This window comes from Maylandia zebra, linkage group LG4, assembly GCF_041146795.1.
Source record: "Maylandia zebra isolate NMK-2024a linkage group LG4, Mzebra_GT3a, whole genome shotgun sequence".
Lineage (NCBI taxonomy): Eukaryota > Metazoa > Chordata > Actinopteri > Cichliformes > Cichlidae > Maylandia > Maylandia zebra.
The window spans coordinates 11,679,385-11,698,332 of record NC_135170.1 but is presented as its reverse complement, the minus strand read 5'-3'; the positions used below and the strand labels follow the sequence as shown (position 1 = coordinate 11,698,332).

The following is an 18,948-nucleotide window of genomic DNA, read 5'->3' as shown; positions in this document are numbered from 1 at the left end:
GCACGCTGCAAAACTGAGGCAGAGAACGTGTCCTCACAGGTTCTGACATCAAAGGTTTGGATGACCTGAAGTCAGGTCACGGGTGCTGCACGTTCCCATGGCGCTCCCAGTGCTTCCAGTTTACTTGCTCGTGTATTGATGATTGACTCTAGGGGGAGCCAGTCTCTTATCAGTTTCACACACCGGTTTGGTTCCTCGACATTTGTTGGAAGGCACCCCCTCTCCTCCTCCTCCACCTCCTCATGTCTCTCTCCCCCCTCTCTCTCTCTCACTCTCACACTCTTTCAATGAATACTAATGCAGTGAGTGGGCCCACCTCCCATCCTCCCATCTTTTTCGCAGGAATGGGCGGGAGAGGGGAGACAGAGCAATTCCAGCTCAGTATTCTTCCTCATGAGGTAGGCAGTGCTTGACTAGCAGCAACCCCAATGCCTTTTTTTCCTCCCGCTGAGCAATATTGGTGATACTGTGCGTTGCCACTGCAACAATGTCTAACCTGTGTGAGTGGCGTGTGATTTCTGACCAGAGTTGAGAGAAAGAAGGACATCTGTGCCTGCTGCTTTTTTTCTTTTTCTATTACCCCCTCCTTTTTTTTTGTCATCTGGATGGGAAGTCTTTTTTGGGAGGAGAGAAAGAAGAAAGCAGAAGGCAGCCGGGGAAGGGGAACAACTGGCAACAGCCAATCCCCCCTTCCACACACAGACTGGAGACAACGGAGGCCACTGGAGTATTTGCTTTTATCTTTCGTTTTTTGTTCTTTTTTTTCCTCATCGCGCTGCTGGGAGGTGCTTTGCCTTTCCATTTGCTCGCTCTCTCGGTCCTCTGTCTTCTTATCTATTTCGCCATTTACCTGGTCAACAATTTCTTCTGTTTATGAGCGAGACAAGGAGGGAGAGAGAGGCAGAGGGACAGAGAAAAAGAGGACGGGGATTTTTTTTTTTTGGCCCCTTTTATCCTCTTTTTTTCCCCCCTCCTCCCCTTCATTCATTCTTTCCTGCTTTCCTCTCCATTCGTATCACTTCCAGCCTTTCTATCCCTGTGCAGCCCACGCTCTCTCCTTCCTCAACCTCCCCCCTTTTTCCTCCTCCCCCCAACCCCACCACTCCAGTCACTGTCCACCCGTAACTTTGGCTACTTTTTGACTCCACCTGTTCTTTTTTTAAAATTTTTTTATTTCTTCGCTTTAAACAGCTCCAGTGGAGTCATTTTAATTGGCTTGCTTGTATTTTCTATTTATGCCTTTTTCACTTTTGTACCTTTTTCCTATTTTCCCCCCTTCTCTTTTTTCCTCCCACCATCCTATGCATCTTTTTTGGCCGATTCTTAATTCTAACCATAGGTAGGTCTACTTAGTGTTTAGTGTCTGTCTCAAAGTCTTTTGTTCCCTTTTTCCTTCCGTGTGTGCGAGGTGTTTTGTGTATGGGTGCACACCTGACATGCACACACATGCACGCACGTACACACACACGCTCGCTGGCCTCCGATCTAGCTTGGGCACGGCTCCCCTCCCATCCAGCTCTCAGCTGATTCTTGCCTCATGCCATGTCCTCTCTACGTCACCCCTCCACCCTACCCACCCACCCCCACCTCACTTCCATCTGTGTTTTCAGACCTGTTTTTTTTTTTGTGTGTGCGAGTGTGTTCTTCTCAATCAGGACCACAGTGACTCATCAAGCAAGCACCTTCTCCGGTCGTCATCACGGACACGCGTCTTGATCGTCTTGTCATTTTCATGTTGTTGCACAAAAAGTCTGTTCTTCCATTAAAACATCTGAAGTGCCCCCCCCCCCCCCCCCCCTTTCCCTTTTTAATCCACACACACGTACACAACGTCCTTCCTCACACCCTCACGTGATTATTCATTTATTAATTTTTTTAGCAGTCGTGCACATTGACAGACACCCAAACTCCACATCTGTTCATTAGAGGAAATGCCCGCTGGCAAACCAAGTTTTTGCTGGCTTCATGTGTATCAGGTGAAGGTCAAACTGAGCAAAAGGTCCGATTCAAGAGCGGCAGACGCACTGTTTGTGTCAAAGCACAATTCAAAGTCCATTCTGTCGGGGTGTCATCTGTGCTTATCCGGTGCTCTGCCTCCTTTTTTTTTGCTGCCCTCTTTTCCTCTCTCTCCTCCCTCTCTCTCTCTCTGTCTCATATCTTTCTGAACTGACTCTCATTTCTGCAGACAGACACACACAAGCACTCAAAGAGAATGGACTAAAAAATCAAAAAGCCTGGCTTTATCATCCAGAGGACTTTTTTCCCTTTTTTTTCTTCGCCATAATTTTCACTTTTTTCCACTCACCTGGCTTCATTCACCTCTCCGTACATCCTTTTTCCCCCCCTCTCCATCACCCCCACCCTCTCTGACTCCATCCACTTATTTATTCGTACGTTGTTCTGTTGTTGCTGTTTTTTCATTTGCCGTGTAAAGAAAAATAAGATGTATATACATATATATATGTATTCATGTCCTGCCACTCACACCTCATTGCTTGCATCAGACTTGCTAGATATTTTGCATTGGGACTGTTTTGACTGTTCACATTTACTGAAATAGAAAAGGCAGATTTTCCAGAAGTGATTTCCCCCCAAAAAATAATAACAGAAGATACAAGGCTTTATTGCACTACGCTACGAATAATTTGCGTGTGTGCCTGTGTGTGCTGTGCAAGCTACAGAGAGAGAGGCACAGAAATAGACAGATGCATAGCAAAGTAAAGAAAATCACATAACTCATTTCTTTGTCCATCTTCTTCTTCCTTTTTTTGTTTGGTATTTCCATTTTTTGTGCTGAAGGAGATTTAATGGTGCTCCTCTTCATTACACGAAGATGATGGGAAGTAGGACTTTCGAGCAACCACGATAAAGGCGTTCTGGATATAGATGTTTTCCTGTGGAATTACCCTTTAAATCCTGGATTAGATTCCAAATGACTAAAACAAAATAATTAACAATTATCCAAAAAAAACAAACAAACCCCAATACAAACAAAAAAACTGGTCTAAATTCTGGACTTTTTTTTGACCTTTTTCTCTCTTTTTTTTAAATGGACTGAAGCTGATTTCAATATTTCTTTTTCAACTATTGAATCCTAATGGGATTTCACTATCGCGGATTAAAGACTCAAGCGACGTCTTTGTCAATTAGCTGATGTAATAGCCTTGATTCTCACAATTTCTCCATCCTTCCAAATCGCATTTAACATTTCTCAGTGTTAAGGGTTAAATAGGTGAGTACGGACCCTTGAATCCACCCATGCTCTTGCCTTTGCATGTCTTGGATGATTATGAATGGATGTAGATTTTCATATATATATATATATATATATATATATATATATATATATATATATATATATATATATATATATATATATTTATATATATATATATATTTATATTTATTTATTTATTTTTGTGAGTGACCCACTGTTTTGCGTGTGTGTGTGTGTGTGTGAGGGTGTGCAGACTCGTCCGGGATGTGTATGTACAGTAATAAGGGTGAGGTAGAATTTAAAAGGATACAGGCGGATTACCAGAGCTCAGTCATTTTCCTCACACTTCACCACCGTTTATCCTTTGTAGTATTTTCCCCTTTTCCAGTTAAAGTCTGGTTAAAAAAAAAAAAAATTCTCATGTAAAATATAAATCCCCTTGATGCAGAGTGTGGGATGATGTAAAAACAACAAAAAGAAAAACTTTACATGCTGAAATAACATCCCATCTTTCACCTTGGGTTTTGCACCTCCACTCTTCTTTCTGCTCTACCAAATCTGTTCAGTGCTGCTCCACGCTCTTCTTTAAAACAGCGTGCGTTAGTGTGAGAGGAATATATACGTAGATCAATAAAGTAATCTACCTGAAGAGATGGACTGCGCTGTGCTTTTCTTGGTGAATTTTTTAAAATTTTATCTTCTGTTACTCCAATAAAATGCTTTGTGGTGGGAGAATGACTAAATCTTATCTTGCGGTTGACAGTGGCCGGAATAAAATTTGACTGTATGTCTGCAGCAAAATGCACTTTCACATCGACTCTCTCCCTCACACAATCACACAATCACACACACACACACACACACACACACACACACACACATGCAGACACCTGGGATCTGCTCTCACAACCCAGGACGATTACCTATTCTGCTTGGTGCTGAAACACATGTGACCTCAGTAGCCGAGCTACAGATGGGCACTTAAGCTCAGGTAGTCTGTCAAAGCTGTCACAGCCACCACGCTGCAAAATGGACGTCTCTGGCGCGAGCTCTGCCTCTGACAAGTGGCTCGCTGCTGTCGTTGCTTTTGCTGTAATGTACCCCGAAACAGTGTTTAGAAACAGGTAGAAGCACACTTTCAGACGCACTGGTGTTGACCCGGCAGTGTGTGGTTCAGGAAGGCAGTGATGTGAATGTTGTGTACGGTGGTCAAAAACAGCTGATTTGAGCTGTGATTTTGAGAGGGAATGCAGACGTCTACGAGCACAGCTGGATGGTGGATTGAGCAATTGCTTGGAGCACGTTTACAGCTGAGCATCCTTTCTATTTAAATATGGAGAACTGCTCTTTTTTTCTCCGGATCATTTTCTTACTTTTACGATAGACGTATGCTGTTCCTTCAGATTGTTAGATTATGGTTTAAACCTTATTTCTCTTCTGCTCTGCAGTGTATTTTATCCATCTAGATTGTTTTAGGGGGCATTGGAGGAGGAGGCTTTCTTCTGTGTAGTGATAATGCTTGATGGATGTTGACAGCGGAAAGAAAATAGGTCCTACATGAAAGTAACTGAAACCTGCTTTGTTTCCTTCGAGTAGCCAGGTCATGATTAATGTTTAGTCTTTTTAATGTAATTTTTGCAAACTAGCCTCATTATGTTCAAGAGATGGAAAAAAATCTTACACCAAAACAATGGAGATGAATAAGTAGCATTAAAGGGCAGATGAAAAAGGCATGCATTAGATTTCGAGGTGACTTGTCCCTTTTAAGGTTCTCTCCTCGTTCATTGTCACCTATTTCGCTCGTTACCTGAACAGGTGTGTCTTAATGGTTGGTGGCTCTAGGACATTTTTCATGCATCCTGTCAAATTTTTGGTGTCTGAAACTGTGCGATGCCACAGGATCTATGTGGGGAAAAAAGTCTGCAGAACATCTTGAATCAGAGCTTAAGAGATTTCACAGGCAGCGTGTTTGCAGTCATCATTTATAAACAGGCCAGGAGAGGAGACAGCAGGGGCTAAGGAGATTCATAATCCTATCCCCTCTTCCCACTGATTCTCTCTCTCTCTCTCTCTCTCCCCCATGTGCTTGCTTAATGAGACAACAATGCAACTCCTGCGTCTGGCTCCGAGCGCCGCATCTGCCTCAACGAAGCCAGCAATAACAGTGTTTAGATACGTTACAATCCAGCTAACTTCCGCATGCATGCCATCTAGGGATTTACAGCATCACGGGGCACCGCTTGCATGTTACCCTGTGCTTCAGAAGTCAGAACCTAAAAATATGCAGAGATGATTTTTGATTTTTGAGTTACAAGCTAAAAAATAATAATAAAAATCTTGGATTCACACGAGTGTGATTCTGCAATACGGCACCTCACCTCATCCATCTTCTGGGTATAAATGAGGGAATCAGTCTGCGGAGCTCCATCTAAAGCTCGTAACACTCTGCGGCGCGTGCGTCTGAATCCCGAGAGCGAGCGGGAAGACTATGTGGGACGACTTAAAAAGCACATCTCAATTTTATTGGCAGTATATTCACTTCAAGGGAGCGGAATATGGGTCATGATCTGATATAAAAAGGCTACTCAATAATTCATCCTCTGATTAAGAGGACTTGTATCGACACAGACGCCGTCCAACGAGAAGGAGAGTGTGCACACAAAGTACACGGAAGAGCATTTAGGCGACTTTGTAGGATTAGTATAAGCTCAGAAACAAGCTATAGTAGAATAAAAAAAAGCCAGAGAGGTTCATGTGTACACCTTTTTTGATGTCTTAATCTGCTATACGTTCTTGCCTTCTGTGGCACGCAGGTGCGCATGCGATGAGTGTGCTTTAACGGCGAGCGTACATGGTGTCAGAGTTTGTGCGAGGCCCATCAATCTATTAAATATGAAAAGTACAATCTGTTACCCCGCAGAGACTGGTTCATTATTCATCAACATATTTCAATTAATCATTTATTTACCTAAAGTATGGTTCGCCCCCCCAACACACACACATATGCAATTTGGACACTCATATGGACTCCTGATGTATGAGTTATGTATAAGAGGATTAACAGAAGCTGTTTCTTATTCCTGCGATGCTGCACATACTGTAGTTTGAGGGTGTTGTTAGGGATGTAGGAGAAGACATTTTTTTGTACTGCAGTGCATTTGGAGGAAATGTGTTATTTAAAATATTAGGCTTGGCTTCCTCTCGGATCAGAGAGCAAACACGCACACGCTTTGCTGAAGATGAGCTGTGAGATGCATTCAAACAGGTTTCCATTCAAAGCTGAGAGTTATGTCCAGATGTGCACATGAGCACGGCAGCTCTTGCATTTTGAGTTCCCATCATTTAATCGGGTTTATTGATTCTAAGGGGAGCGGGTCAGAGGTCGACCAGGCGTAGCAAGGCTTTATTAGAGTCTAACTGACTGTGACCTGCTTCTAACCCGCTGTCCTCTCTTTTCCCCTCTGCAATAACAGACTGGCGGTTGTCGGGAAGACGAGCGACTCCAAACGTCTTTCCAGAGGAACAGAAGTGAAGCTGCTCCTGTGGAGTACAATTACCTCGAAATTGCTGCTTTACCCCCTTGACCCAACGAGGATTTTACCTAAAACCGCTGTGAGTTCCCGGTGCCAGCTCCTTGTCACACAGTCACCGCTGAAGGGATTAGGATGCGGAGGGGGGGCGGAGATAAATGCTCAGCATCGGCGCCTTGATTTTTAATCTTACCCTTCCATTCACGAACATCTGTATTTACTTCGGCAAACCCCACACACCTAATGAGGTGTCCTGGTAGAGAGTAAAACACATTTGTTTGATTAAGTGCAATTGGTTTAGCCAAAGACAAACCTGCTGGTAGAATGACACCTGAAAATAATGAAGGGCTACTTTATTGTCCGGTTGTGAGTTAATTAAACTCGTCTTTCTGTTAACCGGCTAATGACTTTGTCATGTGGTATCAATCCAGGTGATTAGTTATGCCAATCACAGGGAGAAATTCTTTTCCTTTAACGTGGAGTGCTGTTTATCCGTCTAGATTGTTGTCCTTTTCTGGAATTAAATGGCACTCACCTCATGTTTGCCACGCAAATAAAAACTTTATGCAGCTTTTTCAGAAATCACAAAATCCACAAACCTGGACGTGAGCGGTTTCATGTGGGGACTATATTCTTTCCAGCCAGCACACCTGCCAAACATCACTGTGCAGGAGGAAGTGCGCTTCTACCTGTGAGTAGAAGCTCCTGCTTGTGACAGCAGGACAGGATGTAAACATTAATAGCGTCCCCCCCCTCAGCTGAGCCGTGATGTCAGCTAGCTGCACTCCTCCGTCGGTTGGCAGATGTAGATGCGGACACTAGAATGCAAAGAAAGTTCCTACGTGAAACTGTTCACAACAAGATCTGGGGATTTCTGTTTTTCTGGACAGAGGACAGTACGCTCAGGAGAAGGCAAACATGGTATCTACAGAACAGAGCAGCTCACACCAAAACCATCTAGATGGATAAATGATATTGTAGCACTACTGTAAAAATATGTAAACTTGATTTTGGGGTGAAAGTTGTTTTTAATGCTGTGTTTATTTGTCCACAAGAAAAGCTTTCGGTGCTCCTCAGATCTGATTCAGTTTAATGTAATTGTGTAATTTTTCCACAGGGATAACATTTGTAATCATTTCCTGTCACTTCCCGCTCTATTCCAATTTTTCGACCGCTCTGCATCATCACGGCCTGTTATGAGAGGCAAAATCACGGGAAACCCTTGAGGGGGAGACTGTCATCACCCTCAGGGACAAGTTGTGATAACCCAGAATGCAGCACTGTTTATGTACAGTCAGGAAAAAGAGCTCAAAATTAGTTTTTTAACAGCAGCCACTCACATTCAATAATCATATTGTCTTTTCTCTCATGTTGACTTTAGTTCGGCCTCCCTCAGTCTGAGGCTATGAGAGGGAGAGAGGAGTCCCAGGCCGCACCATCATGCTACTTCTGAGACGCTGGGATGAGACTTTGGCTGGCAAAACACAAAGTAAGACAATATTGATGCATGGGGCCTCTTTACAGGTGGAGCTCTTCTTAGTTTTCTCGTGTTGTCCCCGTAGAGAACCGCTGAAACAAACCATCTTATCTCGGCTGTGTGTGCCTCTCCTAACGCTCAATGATGGATGTTCTTAAACTTCTGTAGTGTGTGTTTTTTTATTGCTTCGTATCTTATGCCAGGTTTGCTTGCGGGTCAGGATAATGGTTCAAGGTGGAGCTTGCAGATGAATGGTTTAATCCTTGGTTTTTAGCACAGTGTGCACTTTGATCAATGGCACGCGTCAGCACGTGGTCGTTCAACCCGACCCCGCCCACCTCGATCGACTATCGGCCACGTTTACACTCCACAGGCATTGATCAGGCAATTAAAGGTTTTGTTAAATTCGTTTTTTTGGTTTTTGTCGTTTGTGTGTGTGTCAGCTGTTCTCATGTTTTCACGCGCTGCATGTTTGTGGACGACAGAGAGAAAGATGAAAGAAGACGTCGTTCCCACTCTCACCCAGGACCAGATTACACAGAGCAAATGTTTTTACCACCAGGGGCAATGAGAGGTCATCATCATATCAGTAGATTTCAACATTTTCTCATCCATTACTCCTCAGTAACTTTTTTCTTCTCTATTTCTTTTTCGTCTCTCTCATCTCATGCACTGTTAATCAGCGGTGACGTTAGGAGACTGAGCCTTGGTGCAAATTTAGTCTCCTCGTTTTGTGGTGGGATGGAGTGTGTGGACTGTGTGAGCACACTACAAACAGCACCATTACACAGGCACTCCTCTACACCTTTAACCTGCTGCCTTTTAGCCAGCAGCAGAGCAACGGCGTGGCTTTGTAACAAAGAGCTTTAGCTTTAGCCTCGGCCCTTCAAGCATCAAGTCGCTTATCTGCTTCGGCTAATGCCACACAGATATATTAACAGCGATGATGCATCTAATTAACAACAACGCGCCGCTGTTTCTGATTAAAAAAAAAAATAGCATTCACACGTACACTGGCAGATTATTAGTCTGCTGGGCTTATTATTCGAGCGTGCTTCCTGCTCTTACATAAACTGTTTAGAAAAAAAGGCTCTGGCTGGAATAATGGCCTAAATGAGGACATATTAGAATAATAATGTCTCATGAGTTTTTTAAAAGCTTTATCTCCAACCTTTGTGTACCTAACCTAAATGGGATTCTGGCCCCTCGTTATATCGGCGCCGTTCAGCGCCGCTAATTAAGTGCTGCATAGCTTTTCAATCATTTTTTCAGTCAAATCCATTTAACAAGAGACTTTTTATTTAGACTCAAAGAGCCCACGTCACCAGTCTTAAATGAAAGCCGCAGTCTTTGACGTGTTAAATGCAATTTGAACATTTTTAGGGTCAGCCTTCTTCTCTCTCTGCTAATGTACGGAGTGCAGTTAAAGGTAGATTTCGGCGTTGAGGTGTAACAGTAAGATAAACGTTGTCTTTCTCCTGTAATCCTGGTATTACAGTCTTTTGCTGAACAGGCCATTATTGCGATCACCTTATTTTTACTGATATAATTTTTTTTCAACCTCTCTCTGTGTCTTTTCTAAATTGGAAGAAATTCAAGAGTCAGGAAGCTTCTGATAAAGAGAAGCTCTCATAATAAGAGACAATAGGAGGAAGAGAAGAGGGGAAGTGTTTTGGTAGTTGTTTCTGGGGATGTGGAGTAGAAGGTAGAAAAGAGCGCAGCTTTTTTTTATTTTTTTGCGCCTGTGCCGCTGTCTATTTTGTTTTTTCACCTCGTGTGAAATTACACAGCAGTGCGTGTGGGCATCTCATTGCATCAACAGCTCGCACTGGCACGTTTCCCTTTGTAATGAATGCCGGTCACATTGTTAGTTTAAAGCGTCACTGATGCTCAGTCCGCTTGCAGTCGAGTAAACTTGGAAGCTACAGAAACTCAGTCATGCAGGATAAATGTCTCAGGTGTTTAGCTGTCTCAGAGTAATGCGATGCTACATATATTAGCATTAATTAAAATTTGACCGCAAGATCACATACATGCTTGACCTTAAAACACGGCAAAGATCCATGCGGTGGAATCGATTGCTTTGAGAACCAGCAGATCAATGCGGCTTCACTCATCATTGTCTCCAGCGGTGGAGCGGTAGCATAAGTCACCTGGAAAACGGCCTGCGGATCCAGTCATTAGCTGCTGCACATCCAACATTTGCTTTGGTGGCATCTGTTATTTTCTGGCACGTCCTCAGATGCTGCTGTGGGGAGGCTTCAGGTGCTGTCAGTGTTTGTGCTCCAATTTTTTGGACTGAACAAGTGCTGAAACTGTTAGTCGATGTTCAAGATTTGAATCTGTGACAAATGATTAATTGTTTACATGGTTTTCAGTGTCAACATATAGCACAGCTGCTTTTTCTGTTTTAAATGCCTGCAAATTAAGTAATTCAGGCTGCTAAGTGTGAAAAGCTAACAATCTGATGATGTCGTCCTGTGATTTGTGTGGGCATGGGCAGATTCCTGATTTTTATAGACTAAAATAAAAGTCTATCTTACTTGAAATGGCTCAGGTGATTTGGCTATGACTCCCAGCTAATTCAGGCCAAATCAGTAGGATTGACATTGTTTTCATGCTCCTTCATTTATTTTCTTTAATGTCATCCAGTGTGTTAATTCATTATTTTGTACTTGTTAGAGTTTGTTTCCTTTAAAGAAAGCAGGGAACATAAAAGACTGTACATAGAAGATGAATGGAAATGTGACCAGAACCTTACAATCCGGTTGTTCAGTGATGACGCGACGAATCCTACTTCCGGGTCTAAAGTAGTCTGCGTTTAATATGGCTTTTGTGTTGTTAACATGTTTAATGTTATGTATTTTCTTCTATTTGATCTCAAAAAGCTCCTAAAACAGTCAGTGATCACTGTTGACCTCCCTCGGCTTTTATTACCGCTAATCATTTATTTAAGCTCAGTTTTTAAAACCTTAGGATGTAACTACAGCCCAGCCCATGCAGCAGTATATGAATGACTAACCTCGTATTGTGGATGGATTATCTCAGTTGTTCTCCTGGCTGAAGTTTGGTCCTTTTACAGCATCCTGCCATGCGATTACATTTGTTCCTGACCACCGACAACACTCACGGTAACTTTTATCGAGTGGAAAAAAAGTTAGCTTGTTTATATTATGCTAACATAGCTGTGTCGCTAGCGGTCACGTAGCACATCATTATATACCAGCTAGCCAAACTTCAGTAACCCTGCAAACGTCACTGCTGTTTAGTTTTCTGTCTTGGAAGTGATAACAGAGCTGTACGTTTTAATTTGTTTCCAAAACCCCGCAGTCAGGACATGATTTATTGTATTTAGATAGAAGCTAGCGAGCTAACTTCCTGCTAACTTCTAACTCCGTTAAATGTCATAAATTCCGTTTTCATGGATGCCTGGATGTTAAACTCAATTTTTACACCTGGTAGAGCAGAACGCTGATCATTAGTGTGAATGCTTGAAAAGCATTCACAGTATTGTTCTTCTAATCTTTATTAGTGTGAATGCTTGAAAAGCATTCACAGTATTGTTCTTCAAATCTTTATTATTATATATTCCGTACGTTTTTTGGCATCTAACTCCTTCAAAACCGTTCAACTTAGAAAAACCATTCAAACACCGTTAGATTCCTCTTCTTTTGGACATGACTGCTTCTACTTTTCTCATTTTTAACATTTATATTTTTAATTTTATTCAACTTTATTCAACAAAAATTTCCCATGTATTTCAATGGGGAGACCCTTCAAATTCTCATTCAACTTACTCATTTTTAAACTCTTACTACTTCCACATACATTGACATAGAGCCACCATTCAAACTTTAAAACGAAGACAAGACATTCAACTATTCAACTTGTATTTATCTTTTCAATATCTATTATACTTTTTCTTCAGTTCCAGTTTAAGTTTCATGATGTTTTTTCACCCGTTTCAGATTTTATAATGGGTGTGTATGGGACGGAATGTTGGGGCTAGAGTGAGACAGCTCAACTGCTAGAGTGAGAGGAGCGAAAAAATTAATCTTAAAATCTTTTTTAAAACTGCTGCTGTGTCCGCAGCGTTTGCTCTACAGGTATGATTTTACCCTCAAAACGTAGCCATCGCTGTCCTCTTTCATCCAATGTGTTTACTATTGTACCAGGTGTTATGGTTCTTTCATAAATGCCACCAATGCACAGCCTCCTCCATCCAACTCTTCCATAGACTCTAATGTTAAAATGGCTCAGAAGGTTCGTTTGAAAATCAGAAGAGCATGGTGTCTTTCCACTGTCACCACGTCCATATAATAAGGTCCACAGGCATGAAAACTGAGAATTAGGTAGACTAGACATTGCTGTCGCTCACGGTGAAAGAATTTTGTCAATACGACTTTTACTTTTCATTTGGGAGCGATTTGTTTCGGCCTGACTTTTCTGTTCATTTTAAGCAGCAAAAGTGAGGTGCATGTCTGTGTCCGTGTGTATGGAGCCCTTGGGTGCGGTCACTATAGCAACCAGGCTCACACCTGCCTGCTTAACGAGCTCTCTCTCTCTCTGCCAAGATTCATCTTAAACACTTCTCTTTCAACTGCTGCTGTGTCCACAGTGTCACAGCCATCATTTTACCCTCAAAACGTCGCCATCGTTGTTCTTTTTCCAACATCTTGTCTTTCAAAGCTCAGAGATGTAAACTTTTTAAACTGTGTGGGTCCAAGTGGAGGGATCACATTTTAGTCATTCAGTGATTCAAAGAATATGACCTTTTAATATTCTTTCAGATGTTTTCTGACTCTAAATGTTCTTTTCTCATTTCTTAGGTTTTTCTAATTTACAATTAAAACATTTTCAGCTTTTTTCCAACTTCTTCTTCTGTGTAACCTTCAGCTTTTAGCAGTTCAGCACTGTTGTTTTCAGGTTAAATTCAGGTTGTTGTTTTTTTTTTTTATCTCATTCAAAATTTTTAACTCAAAATTCAGAAATTAATTCATTTCAGTGCATACATTCAGATTCAAGCATTCACACTGCAGTTTCTTCAGAAAATGCACTTTCTAGTTTTATTAAAGATGAAAGACTTTAGACAGTTTTTCAACTCTCAGTAATGCCATAGTGATCGTTTGATATATGGACCTGCAGCGGAGTTTAGACCCAGACACGGCTAGTGACGTCAGACTGAACAACCGGATAGCTTTTGATACCAAAATTCTGAAAATGTGACAATGTTTTGTTTTGTTTTTGTTTTTTTTAATTGTAGTTTTGTAAGTAGCATCTTGCTTACCTGAAATGTAAATTAGCTTTTTTTTAGCTAGCTAAAATTGCTTTGGCTAAAATGTTTGCAATGGTTAGCACTTTATACATGCTTAAGCTAATTTAAATTAAGGCTACTTGGAAATATCCTAACATTTCAGTCTGTGTCCTGTTAACAGAATAAAATGTTGACATTTCAAAGAATGGTCTTCCATTACCATGTCAGTGATTTAAAATGACTTTTCTGGTTTCTTTGGCAAAGCAAACCTGTTTAGCACAACAGTACAAGCCAAAAGCTACATGCTAAAGAAGCAGAAAATACTTTTTAGCACAAAAGTTTATGCCTAAGCACATAGGATACAAATTGTGTAATTCTCCTGGTGTTAATACTGACTAGGCTACTAAATTTCTGGTCCATTCGTTTGTTGACTACCGTTTTAAAGGTCCAAGTAATGCTAATGCTAGCTAGCTAGTATGGTTAGCAAGGTCATTCCTACATAATTTGGCTAGTAAAAAAAAAAAGAGGCTTAAAACAAAAGTGACACCTTAGTGTGTTTTAAGTATAAATAGTGAACAAGACAGTGAGGGCCAAATTTACTAAATGCTGAAAAATAGTGTGTCAGCACAATCCCCAAATAGCGCTCATAGGTGTGGTTAGTGTTATGAGTGGTTTACAAAAGTGTGTTGTTTTGTAAACACAGGTGCAGGCAGATCATTTTGATATCAAACAATTCACTGTCTTTTTCCCTAAATTTTACAATTGTCTGTGAATATTTGTATTAATATTAATATTATGCTGTAATCCTGTCTTTCCTGCTGCCCACATGTGCAAATGTGTCCACGTTTCCTCAAGTTTTAACTGTAAGCTTGAACAGGTATGTGACCAGCGCTCTATAAGAGCAGCTGTGCGCTCCGTTTTCAGCTGACTTGTTGTTTCACCTAGAGGTTGTGTTGTAGGAGCGTGTGACTTATTTGTTTCGGCGTGTGAATGCCACAGGTCAGCATCTTTATGCAGCCACGATAGACAGGAAGCGCTTGTGCTCGTGCTTTGAGGAGTGACATGTGGGTGTTGCAGCTGAAAGATGAAACGCACAATCATTTGTATGCTGCAGATTGACAGACCAGTGAGACAGGGAAATTCATATATTTCCGGGGTTTAAAATGAAAGGGGAAAAAAACCTGTTTGCTCTTAGAACATGTAATGACTGAATCTGGGTTTTACATGACTTTATCCAACTTGGTGTCATCCCTGATTTAAAGGCAGCCACTAGGATCCTGCTTTAATTTGGAATAATAACACCTATGTCCTAGTGTGTGATTAATCCGATACTAAGAGATCTGATTAATGTGCTGTTGTGCAGGAGCTGCAACTAAGTAACGCTATTTAAACTTCTTTTTCTTTCTCCCAGCTCCACTAAGCACTGTTTTTATTTCCCATTATCAAAGCTGTGCCAGACAATAAATCAGTGTATACCAGAAAAGAGATTACTTCCCCCAATGCAAGAGAAAGTAGTGCCCCCCTGCCATGAGACTGGATGGAGGTGCATCATCATCATCGTCTAAGCTGTGCACAAACACATACACACACACACACACATACACACAAAAACCTCTAAAAGCCTGTTTGTGATGTTGCAAAGATGAAATGGTCAAGCACGGGCAGTGACCCTCAACCATACCTGAATGCACTCGCTTCTGCAAGTTGAACCCGAATGCACGGCGCTGTCTCGCAGCCCCGCTGCTGTTGAAATGTCATCGGTAATGCTCACCGCGCTTCAGTGGGCTCACTAAAGCAAAGCAAACTCCACAGCATTTTCTACTCTGCCTCTCGCCTCCGAGGCTCTCAGCCTCAGCCACAAAGCCACCTGCAGCTTTTTTCGCCCTGACTGTGTTTGCCAGAAGGTAATATTAAAAGTTATTGATTGGGTTGTGTTTAAAGAAAAATACCCAGTAGGAGTTTAGCAGAAAAAGACCCGATAGGGAGCTAATGCCTCCCTCAGGGACATCATCCACATACTGTCAAAACCCATGATGTGTGGCAACCAGGATGCAGAGCAAGGGAGGGGGAAGTGTGGAGAGGGGCAATCTGTGTCATATAGAACAACCAGATGCTGTAGTGCTTCCAACCAGGCGCACAGACAAAAGGAAGCGTGTGAGAGAGGCGATTGCGATGTGCGCTATTTTACAGAATACAAAGATAATAGTTTTGTCAAAGTCTGGCTGATTAAACTGAATGGACCTGAAGACGGTGCAGCTCTCATGCAGCCATTTAACTCCTTCTGTGTGTTTAGTCGATTGTTCCTGTTTGCATCTCACATCGATTTGTGAAAGCCGGGACCAGAGTTTCAGAGCTACTGATAACGATGTAAGTGTCCATGTAGGATTGTTGAGTTGTAAAAAACGTGGCCAGTATTTCTTTGCACAAGAGAGCCGATTGATTAATTGCCGATCATGCCACAGAGAAGGCAGTGCAAAAAAAAATACAAGTTGATCTATAGAAATTTTTCAGTTGCACTCTCATTTGATCTAAATATCCATTTAAACATGTTGCATGTTCAATATTGCTAAAAGGCACTGTCACACAGCTTGGTGTTTAATTGGATTGAACTGTTTGTCATCTAATCACTGCATTTGGAGGTTGTTAGGCTTTTTTAATTTGTAGCAATAAATAAAACACAAATACAGCACAAAATTATTTTGTTTCCAGGTTTGTGACAAAAGGTCTATAGTTAAAGTGTTTGCAAACCGTAACAAACTGTTGGATTTGGCTGATTGAGAGCTGTTACTTGAAACGATACAGACTTCTTTCAAGAAGGAAATCCAACATAAAGTTTGGCTGTTCTCAGCTGGGTCTTAAACAAGTAGAAACAAAGGGGGTTAAAAGGAAAGTTGTAAAGGGTAGTTGGAAGATGTCAGAGCACCAGTGTAAATGAGCTGTCGAAAATGCACAAAAAACAAATGTGCAGCACAGGAGCCAGTTTTTGTGACAGAACTGCAAGAAATGGACTTAATGAAGAGGGATTTACATAAAGACAAGCCAAACAAAAACCAGCACTCACACCTACACAAGAGAACACAGTGGGATAAAGAGACGCGTTACTGCGCTGTGGATGACTGGATAAAAGTGATGTTTAGTAATAAATCACAGGTCTGAGCTGGCACTGGAGTTATGGTCCAATGCTGGGGTTGAATGTCAGGGAAAGGACCAGGAGAGATTTCAGTCATTATCTCACCAGTAAATGCAAAGGTGTACAAACAAATTTTGGACATTTTGACCCCCTGAATTATTTTATCTATGGAGACCAATACTGTTTTTTAGTATTTGTGATTTGAAGTTGGGGCCTTTAAAGGTAACGTGTGTAAAATCTCAAAACTAGATATCAGTTTTTTGCAAACTGCAGTCATATGAATTCTGTTTCCTTATCTCTCTCAATTCAAATGTGCAATTGTAGCTACGGTAAGGCAAACAAATCGGACTGCCTTCCATCTGTAGTGAGTAAATGGTAAAGTGTAGCCTGTCAGTCTGCTGTTTACCTCAGCTGTAATATGTTTGTGTCTATTTACTCTGGATAGGGATAGAGAACTTTGTGAAAGGAGTCCGATAAAAGTTGATAAATCAGTGACGCTCACATCTGTCAGATGACAGAAGCTGAGGTGAGTTGTTGAGAAAATCCTGAAGTTTTCTGTCGGTAAGCGCTGCTGTTTTTGCTGCTGTTAGCCTCTGTTAGCTGCTCTTAGCCAGTGTTCTTTAAAGTGGATCTAATATTGTTGGAGTGAATAAACTACGTGCCATAACCTCAAAGCGTGGTTACCTCTGGGTTTAAAATAAGAGTGTGAAACCATTAAAGATGATCAGAGAGGCTGACTGCTGTTATAAATTCTCTGTAGCTGTGCTATATACACAAGAGCATGGCCATCAAATCAAATCAAAGTTTATTTCTGTAGCACATTTTAAAAGACTAGTGTACATCAAAGTGCTTCACAATAATACTGCAAAGCGGGCAGAACAAGAAACAAATAGTACAATTGCAATTAAAAATTACAATTACATGGTGTAGTGCAGGCCGAGTGAAAGTCAAACTAATTTGCTTCAAAAGCTAAGTTTTTGAGCTAAGTTTAAGTACGATTTGAATGATTGAATAGATTCCAAGAAATTATTCCAGAGTCTATAAGTGGCAATAGCAAAGGAACGGTCACCTCTGGCTTTTAAACGAGATCTCGGTTGCATTAGGAGCAGTTGCCTGGAGGATCTTAGTGCTCTTTTTGGGTTATATAGGTCAAGGAGATCAGTTAAGTAGCTAAGGGCCAAGTTATTTAAAATTTTAGAAGTGAGCAAAAGGATTTTAAAATCAATGCGATATTTGACGGGAAGCCAGTGTAAGTTAGCAAGGACAGGGGTGATGTGATCATGCCTTCTAGTGCTGGTTAGGAGGCGTGCTGCAGCATTTTGGACTAATTGCAAGCGCTGAAGGAGGGAGAGTTGGAGGCCCAGGTAAAGAGAATTGCAATAGTCCAATCTAAGTGATGAAGACATGAATAGGGCCATGTGGGGCTTTAGATGTTATTAATAAAATGAATTCTGAATTTCACCCGAAGCCAGTGATGGGAAGCAAGAATAGAGATGATGTCTGATAGCCGACTAGTTTTTGTTAGCAGGCTAGCTGCTCCGGGCTCATTAAAGGATGGATGTATGAACGGATGGACGTCCATGCTGAAGATCTGTAGGTGGTGAGTTAGCACCATTAAGTGTTATGCACAAGAGAGTGACACTTGAGCATAGTGCTAGAAGTCAGTAGACTGTCAAAATTAATTTTAAGGCAAATCCAGATGTTGTTTTAAGGACAGATGTTTTGAAATAAATAAAATCATATTGTGGTTGATCTTGTTCTATTCATGTTCACAGGCAGAATGACAAGTGTGTGTGTGTCTTTTATTTCTAATGCTGTTAGTAATGCATGACAACAGACTGCCAATTAACTTACCATTAGCAGAGATGGGCTGTTGTTGGGTGATGGGACATTAAGGGAAAGATGAGGGGGCACAGAAAGATCGAAATGACAGCGACTGGTAGAGATGGGTGATGGGGAGGGGACAGGAATATGTTTAGAGGTGTAAGTGGAGGGTGTAAGTGCGTTTGCATGTGTGCGCAGTGTTGATGGGACAGGGTGTAAATAACAGCAGCATTAGAGGTGGATTGGGTGTGAAATTAAACCTCGGCCCAAAAATGTGCCACTTCGAAAGATGAGACAATTAGAACACGCTAGCACAGCCAGACCTTGATGGTACCTCCATTAAAATGTGTACGTGTGAAAGAATACCTGTGAGTAGGTTTAAGTTCTTCTACCTAAGATTTTAAAACATGTTCTCTTTCATTACAGATCTATTAAAAACCATAAAAAAAAATAGTAGCTGACCAGCAGAAACTTATGTTCCAGATGTATTACATACACATATATATTTAATAGTAC

General features: G+C 41.4%; 1 protein-coding gene across 2 annotated transcripts in view; it reads left to right on the top strand.

Moving 5' to 3' along the window:
• Positions 1-403: 403 nt before the first annotated feature.
• Positions 404-18,948, top strand: part of grin2ba (glutamate receptor, ionotropic, N-methyl D-aspartate 2B, genome duplicate a) — a 145,527-nt gene continuing 126,982 nt past the window's right edge. Inside the window, exons 1-3 of one of the 2 annotated variants that reach the window (XM_004563025.4) lie at positions 404-1,339; positions 6,691-6,829; positions 8,129-8,236. In XM_004563025.4, coding sequence (XP_004563082.3) covers positions 8,210-8,236 — 27 coding nt within the window. In that variant the 5' untranslated portion in view covers positions 404-1,339; positions 6,691-6,829; positions 8,129-8,209. Of the gene's footprint in view, positions 1,340-1,818; positions 3,233-6,690; positions 6,830-8,128; positions 8,237-18,948 lie in introns of those variants that run through there. The other variant, XM_014409421.3, reaches the window with a different exon arrangement.